Source organism: Rhagoletis zephyria, unplaced genomic scaffold, assembly GCF_001687245.7.
Source record: "Rhagoletis zephyria isolate East Lansing unplaced genomic scaffold, Rhagoletis_zephyria_1.1 Rzeph_scaffold_16529, whole genome shotgun sequence".
Taxonomy (NCBI): domain Eukaryota; kingdom Metazoa; phylum Arthropoda; class Insecta; order Diptera; family Tephritidae; genus Rhagoletis; species Rhagoletis zephyria.
This window is the reverse complement of record NW_016173593.1, coordinates 3,269-11,760: the sequence shown is the minus strand read 5'-3', so window position 1 is coordinate 11,760 and position 8,492 is coordinate 3,269. Positions and strand designations below refer to the sequence as shown.

Sequence of the window (8,492 nt, the reverse complement as noted above, 5' to 3'; positions counted from 1 at the left end):
GATGTAAAGCAGTCATTAGAAATAAATTCTACAGTACATAATATTAACGATTGAAATGTTTGTACAGAAAAATCTAGATGAAAACAGAGCTTTAACTCGATTTTCCCTCTTTTTTTCGCATTTTCATAATTTTTGGTTTTATTCATGAATTCGAACTTGAGTTTGTATAATTATTAGATGCGAGGAATAAACTTTTAGATTTGGCTATTAAAAATATTAACGATATTATGGCATAGGAAAATAGACTTAAACAATTGTGCCATTTATATGTCCAAAGCTGTATTTAGTAACGGGCCCGGATTTTTTCGGCGGCCGGACGGCTTACAACGAAATCCGCGTTTGATTTGTTCTATTTCAACAGTTTTCGTATTAAAAAGTAAACAGTCACAGTTCGTTGAAAATTAAATGCCGATATATTCGAAAGTTTATATAATTGACAAACGGGTTTTTCCTCGAACAGAAAATCTGATTTTCATATGTAGTACACGCATTTCTACATATATATGTATGTATGTATGTATGTATATATGACAATATAATGAATCTAATATGAACAAATAACCTTGAAGTAGACCACAAATGTGAATGAAATTACAAATCTGCCATCTATACATGCATATGTATGTTTGTTGGTATTGCATTCATGTACATACATACATATACAAATATATATATATATATATATATATATATATATGTATGTATGTATGTTCATATAATGAAGCTGTCTAATACTCACGTTTGTTTACGTTTTTCTAGTTATAACACTACAAACTGCTTAGGCATCTGCTTGAACTAGTTGTTTCTTGCTATCTAGTAAGCGCACACTTAGCTAATCATACATATTTACATAGATGTTATAAAAGCCAAACATCAATATATTTTGCAGAAAGTGCATTGACTTTTGATAAACAAGCCATATCTACAATTGTACGCACGCACGCATGTACTACATATCGTCGCTCGTATGCCAGAAACATGAATGTGTAAAAATGAAAATTTTGGGAAATCAAGTTTGAAAGTTTTTTTTTTTTGCGAGACTTAACTCTACATTTATGCAAGTGAAATTATAAAAAATATTGGCTTTCCGTGTACGAATGGTATTCTGGGTTTTGGTATAACGTAGAACATCCAAAGGGTAATCAAGTCAACCCAATAACTCAAAACTGATCAATTTGCCCATTGATGCTTCTTGCATGAGGGTGACGATCAACAACTCTTCTTCTTTTATCGTCTTCCCTTGTTGTGTGCTGGTGGCGTGGCAGAGCTTGTTGCTGATAAATACTCCGATTTTTACTTCCGACTCAAGCGGCACAGCTTCCGTAGCCGTTCGTTGGCAAATCGACGCTCATAACAGATACGAGTTCACTAGCTTTGGATTTTGAAATTACGCAAAGGGAAAGTCAGCGTTTAAAAATACCCAGTGACGCCAGCGCATAACACCAAAAACAAACAAAGCGTGACACACCATTTTTTTAATTAAATCTCTGGCAGTCCCTCAAATGTTTTGCTAGTAGTTTTTGGAACAATATGCGCACATACCTAAATATCGCAATATGATGGATTGTATGTATGCTAGTTTTAAGTTTTAAAGCTTGACTAATACTAAACAATTATGCCAGCATACAGGCTCTGCTTGAGGTTAGATCGCTATGAGCTCATTTAATTAAACTTGCAATTTTATAGCAAATGCATACATATGGTCACTTGAAATGCAAAAAGAGGTAACAAACATCGTCATTGTAATGTAAAAAGTCGTAACTAATAAAAAATTCAAAATTCACACTTTGATTGATATGATGGATTTCATCGGATTACAACTCCCACATCATTTTAAGAAAATAAAAAATATTTGTCCCGACTTTTTCCATTCCAGTTACGATGTTGTTACGTCTTTTTGCATTTCAGGTGACGATATGTATCACTTATATCATGTGTACATATGTATATCTTTTACCCAGATTTATTGCTTAAATGAGCATTAAAATTATTGCAATATAGCAGGCCGAATTGAAAAGAAAGCCTACAATTAGACGAGCAGCATATTAATCAAAACTTTCAAGCAACTCTGTGGTGCCGTCATTGGCGCTGCAATTAGTAGTAACAACTTCAACAATAGCAACAACAACATGGCTACGTTTCACGCTATTGAGTCAACTGAAGTCACTGGCGCGAATAATTACACGAAAATCGGCAAAAAAAATGAATAAAACTTACCTTTTTCTTCCTCTCTCCCCCCTGTGTCGATTTCTTCGCTGCATGAACGTGGGTTCGGTTTGGCGCGGCATGCAGCAGCACCGAACAACTGGCAATTAAATGAAAATGCGTGCGAGCATCGAACCCCGTGTATGGCAGTGGCCTTGTGTGAGCGCCAACGAAATTCCTGTTAAGTTAACTTAACTGTGCAAATCGTCATCTGGGTTCGACGTGCGCGCCTAGCTGCCTACCTGCCTACCTGCTCCGCCTAAGCCTGCTCGAATGCGCTCCAATGTCGCCAGCAAGCAACCAAATTTGGTTGCTGGTTGGTTAGCGACTTGGCATTGGGCTCACTTCTCTTCGTCAATACCTACAGCTGGCAATCTGTTCGCCCAGTGTTTGTCGTTTTCATGGCCAGAGATGCACGTGGGCGCGGCGACGGGGTGTTCTGCGTTGCACAATCGACTGCGCACAGCTCCATTCAAGTGCAGCTGAATTAAAGGCTACCAGTGGGCTTTTGGTTTTCACAAGGTGCGGTCATAATCGCTAGTTTTCCCGCGGAGTTTCATCGAATTTTAGTAGTTCATTTTGGCTCTAATTTAAATAATAAAGGCACCAAGATATTTACATAGATTTACTACATATGGGCCAGCATTCATAACCACATATCCGTGCATGTATGTACATGTTTTAGCTCTTTACTTTTGTGACTAGATACCACTCGGTTTTAGAAACGGGATTCTATTCGGAAATACTTTTGATTACAAAAATATTATATAAATTCATCTAAACGTTTATTTACGAGGTTTACGCAGTTACGAGGCATTTACGAGTTTATATGAATACCCTGATTGTATTTTAAGTGTCCAGAGGAAAAGAAAATTAATTTCGAATGAGAAGCTGTGCAAAGTTAATAAAACTATTCGAGTCGTATCGTGGGCTGTATGTGGTTTTTGAATCGAAAAGGCGATGTACATTCGTTGGAAAACCCGAAAAATTATTTAAGCACATACAATATTACACTGTGAGCGAACACTGTGCGCTTTTCTTTATCAAAATTTTAAGGTTTTTACCGATAGATGTGCAGATAAATATTTTTTTTGTGTATCTATACATTAAGGGAAATATGTGAAAACAATAAAACATACGCGAACTTATGGTAAGCCATCTACATATGTGAAAATACTAATTTATTGTAAATGTTCAAAATTTGTTTTAACATCATCGAAAGGAACGTCCCACATGCATTTTATGTATAGAAACAAATATAAAAATTTGCATACTGTATTTTTAAGATCACTCTTAAAAACATGTTGCTAAAGGTGTATCTAATTTTCGGGGTTTATTGTGGTAGGCAATCAAAATTTTCCGATTTTAGAATGAATTTTAAAAGGCGAAAGTATGCAGTGCAATTTAACCCAGATAGTACCTGCGATGTTTTAACTTCGCCAGATGAAGATACTCTAAAGCAGGTTAAAGGCAGTTTGCCATAGTCATGGTGTGAAAGTAAATATCCGCCAATATTCAAGTACTCCCACTAGCGTCTTTCCATTGCATACATACATACATATCGTCGTTGTTTTTGCAAAACCGCCTTAATCGCCGTTGTGACAAAAATGAGATTTGGTAACCCTGAACACCAGGCATCGAAATTTATAAAATAATAACTACAGACAATATCGCCTCTCAAGGCAATGCCTTCAAAGAAAAACTGTTTTTTCGCTCTCCTGTGAAAATTGAGCGCCGTAAGATAGGCGGTTTTGCAAAAACATCGACGATATGTATGTGTATGTATCGTTGGACCATCCCGGCTTGTTGTTATCCGATCATTGATCGTGTTTTAACGATCGTAATCACTCCACTATGTTTATTGGGGTGTTGTGTTGCCGAGGTAGGGGGATTACTCCATGGAGTGGTTTTGTGCTGCTCTGATATAATGCGGAGCTGGAGTATATTGTCCTGCCCTAGGACATCGCAATGTTAATTAGACTTTTGCAGGGTATATATATAAGAATGTATGCATGTGCATATTTTTAAATTTTAAATACACTCTTCTCTACAATCAAATACAATTTCCAATTTATTTAACTGCCTAAGCATTAAGCACCGCAGTCGTCTGTCCGGTGGGTAGCGTAACTGGTGCGTTACAGTTTCGTGTCGGCGAACCGTTGAATCCATTTATTCACTTCGACGCGCATCGCTGGTCATTTAGTTGCTGGGATAGTTGCTTGACATGAGGCATCTGAACTCAGTAAAATGAATAAACTGGCACGCACATTTTTTGTTTAATTTCAGATTTATTAGCTGCTTGGGAGGACCTATTGGGCTGGAGCGAAAATGCTGCATCCGCACGTAAAATGCAAGAGGAGATGATCATTCTCAAGCACGCGCTGAACAAGTTGGGCAACAAGAGTACATTTGAACTATTGGATACAGAACCACAGATCCAAGTCGCAATTGAAGCTCTAAAGGTAAGTGAATCGCACTGGCTGGCATATGTATGCAGTAAAAGTACTGACTTAATTTTGCATATTTGTAGAGTGAAAAAACGGAGTTGCAAAATTACCGCACAAATATGCTGCGCCTGAATGCCAGCGTGCACAGTTGGCTAACGCGCCAGGAAAGACGCCTACAGAATGTATTAATGGAGGAGGAATTGAAAGCAGCTGCTGAAAAAGTGGCCATTGAGCACGTGGACGAACAAACCAATTCATTTGCCGCTGGAGGTGATGTAACCGGAACGCTTAAAGAAAATACCACAACTGTGGCAATCGATTTTGGCAACGGGGCAGCAAATAACGCAATCGTTGGCACCGCCACTATGACTACTTCCATTGGCACTAGTACCGCTGGTAAGGGTGTCAAAGTGTTGGATATACACACATTAATCAATTCGGAAAATGAATTCCACAAACATTTGAAGAACGAAGTGAGCGACATGTACAGCGCCTGGGACGATGCTGACGCAAGGTATCAGTGTTTACATACATATATCTGCTGTGGAAGCCTAAGTCAATCATAAAAAACTAATTGTAATTTCTTTATGCCTTTGTCTTCGATAGGATAAATACTCAACTGGAGACGCTAACGAATTCACTGATCGCTTGGCGGCAGTTGGAGAATGGCTTGTATGAGTTCCAGCAAGCGCTCGGCCAGGATCGCGGCACATTAAAGGGACTCGAGGGTGCGTTGGACAAGGGCCAAGCCAGCCCAGTAGAGCTGGCGCAGAATGTAAAGGTTGTCGCCAAACTACTTTCAGAGCGCGTAAATGTTAGCCAAGAACAGGTAAGTACGTCCTCTAGTGACGTTGACTCGAATTTTATTAATATCGTTTTTCTCAGCTTACTGCGGTACAGGAACATCTGGATCCCAACCATATCTTGCACATTGCAAAATTCACCGCTTCCAACGGCTCGCTTTCAGACTCAGGGATTTCCGACGGTGGTGCCACTTCTGATGGCGGGCTATCGGAGCGTGAGCGTCGACTTGGTGTCTTGCGGCGTCTAGTAAAGCAGTTGGAGTTGGCTTTGGCCCCCGGCAGCGAAGCGATGAAGTCCATTGCAGTGCGTATGGAGTCCGCCGAGGCAGAGCTCAAGAACTTGCAGAACACCTGTCGCGACTTAATTGTGCGCACAGCAGCTACACATCAAAATAAGAAAGTCCAACAGCAGCTACAGCAAGCGGAAGCACATCAACTTCAAGTACCTGGTGGAGAAGAAATAGATAGCAGTGTACGAAATACTGCCGGTGCAATAGTAAAGGCGAACGGACATGCAGGTGGCAGGAGAAGCAGTGCCACGAAAGAGCAGGAATGTGCTGCTAAAGAAAATGCGTCTCCCAGAAGAAACGGACGTCGCAAGCAGAATAAGAATTCCAACGGATCCAATACAGACGCCGACAACAGCAGTGCCTCCACATCAGCTAACGCATCGGCTTCGACTTGTAAAGTGGTGGGTACCAAACTGGCTGCTGGTGCGCCAGACTCTGGCGACCCGGCAGACGATCCAGATCTTGAGTTCGACATGGACGAAGCAGACGACAAGGATGACAAGCATCCCCATAATAGCTGGACTTGGCGCATTGCCAAAGCAGCTGTGCCTGTGCAACTGGCCTTGATCACCTTCCTGTGCGCCGCCTGCCTCATGCAGCCCAATTGCTGCGACAACCTCAACAACCTGTCAATGAGTTTCACGCCTCAACTCCGTTATATTCGTGGTCCGCCACCAATTTGAATTGACTGCTAGCAGCACCTCAAATGCTTCCGCATGCGCCGCCAGCAGTGCAGACACACACCGTGGTAACGCAAAGTTCGCGTCAAGCAAATCAACCACCAGATAAACTGCAAATATGCAGTTATAAGTAAGAGCTCTACGTTGCGAACGTGTATCGAAGACGCGCGGTTGCCAATATGGTTGCTTTTAGGGGGAGTGTAGGAATTAATGTAACTAACTGATAGCCGATTAATATGTTTGCATGTCCTAATACACGCATCAGAGGCGCAAGTTAAGAACTTAAGGAATCGCTGAAGCAGATGCCCGTGGAGCGCAGTATTTTAACATATCATGGATAAAAGCCGAATCAACTTCTCCTTTGGAGTTAAATTTCGCGCTGTCAACAGAGGTGCATCGCATAGTTGTTGAAAGATAGGCAAACTAAAAGCGATGACAAAACATTTATTTTTATGGGGATGGCATTTTATTTATTTAGATCGTAAAGGTATTCATTCGTTAAATAGAAAAGGAAACTGCAAAAAATGCATTGGATAACGGTACATTAAAAAAACACAAAATGTAACCAATGATTCGCAATTACGGGATTACGGTACAAAATAGCACCAACACCAATCACTCTAAGCTATGTATTGCGACTGCGAAAAGTAGTGGCACACGCCCGGCATAATAATTATATGGACCTTGTGTTCTATCGAACATTGGTGAATGAGTATACTTATAGTTGCAAGTACTACCGATAACAGAAAATATCAACAAGGGATTAGTTGTTGATGTAGCAAATACAGGAATAGGAATGAAAGTTGTTCGAATTATTGCAATAACGATTACTACGAAAGAACACACGCAATTTCCCTAGAGACAAGCTCCGCAATATCTTTTGATACGAAGCAATGCGACACAAAAGTATAGCGAGAGAGCCAAAATGATATCTTGTATTCAGTTGGATAATAAATAAATCTCTGAAAATTACAGATTTGATAATATTTTATATATACAGCAGCGACTTTTTTGTTTCGAAAACACTAAAGTGCCTGGAAATACAACGCTAACAAAATGGTTGAAAAATGTTCATCCAATAAATGTTCCTTATGAAATGATTGAAATTGACAGCAGAAAGCTATGAATGGGACCATCCGACCATCTGGCATGAAAGCTATATAACTACATACATACATACATAAATATTTTGAATTGCCGGTCCGTCGATGTCGGACATTTTACTTTGGACGCCCAATGCCCACAAATTCAAGCTGTTTTTTTTTTGCAGTAATCGCTAAAATTCCTTTTCTATTATATTAATAGGTGCAGCAACCGAAACTCGTTTTAGGTTAGTAGTTGATTTGCACTTTTATATACATACATACATATGTGTGTTGGTTACACACAACATACTGGCATATATGTTATTTGCATCGTAATTGTGTTGAAAGCTCAATTTTAAAAAAGAGTTAATTCTAATTCAAAACAACAAAAATAACTAAAAAAAGCTTATTCTTAGTAATTATCTTAAATTTAGTTACTTGAATTATGGTTCTATAGTAATTGATAATTTTCTATTCAACGTATACTTACTTACATATTCTTAGCGTACAATAAATGCTGAATAAAGCGAACATTTCGTAAAAGGTTGGCTTCATTAAATAATAGCATTGCATATTTCACAATATTTCTGAAGAATTCTAACGTATTTATACTTCTATGGGCAAAACAAAAAAAAAACATTTAAAAATCAATAAAAAAATATATATTTTACATGGAAGATACAAACGTAAATGGTTTTAATTTCTCCTGTAGTCGCAAAGGATAAATGGCACTGTTGGCATTCAATTACTTGAATACCAGAGATGTAGTCGGTAGAATTTCTGTTCCATCGATAATATCTACCAAACCCAAGAATAAAAAGATGTGCTTCAATAATAATTTATACGGTTCAGCCAAAAATTTAATCGGTAATTTAAAAAACCTCGGTAAGTCAAACAATTAGAATTGTACAGGAATCAATAAAACTCTGTAGTTAAAAAAAAAAAGCGATGCATAGAATTTTTTTGAGCTGAATATAGTACT

General features: G+C 38.8%; 1 protein-coding gene across 1 annotated transcript; it reads left to right on the top strand.

The window, feature by feature from the left end:
• Positions 1-4,263: 4,263 nt before the first annotated feature.
• On the top strand, positions 4,264-8,147 carry LOC108379488 (uncharacterized). Its single transcript, XM_017635844.1, has 4 exons — positions 4,264-4,667; positions 4,736-5,166; positions 5,259-5,481; positions 5,538-8,147. Exons 1-4 carry the CDS (start codon positions 4,554-4,556, stop codon positions 6,426-6,428), a joined length of 1,659 nt encoding a protein of 552 aa, XP_017491333.1. The 5' UTR covers positions 4,264-4,553; the 3' UTR covers positions 6,429-8,147.
• Positions 8,148-8,492: the final 345 nt, after the last annotated feature.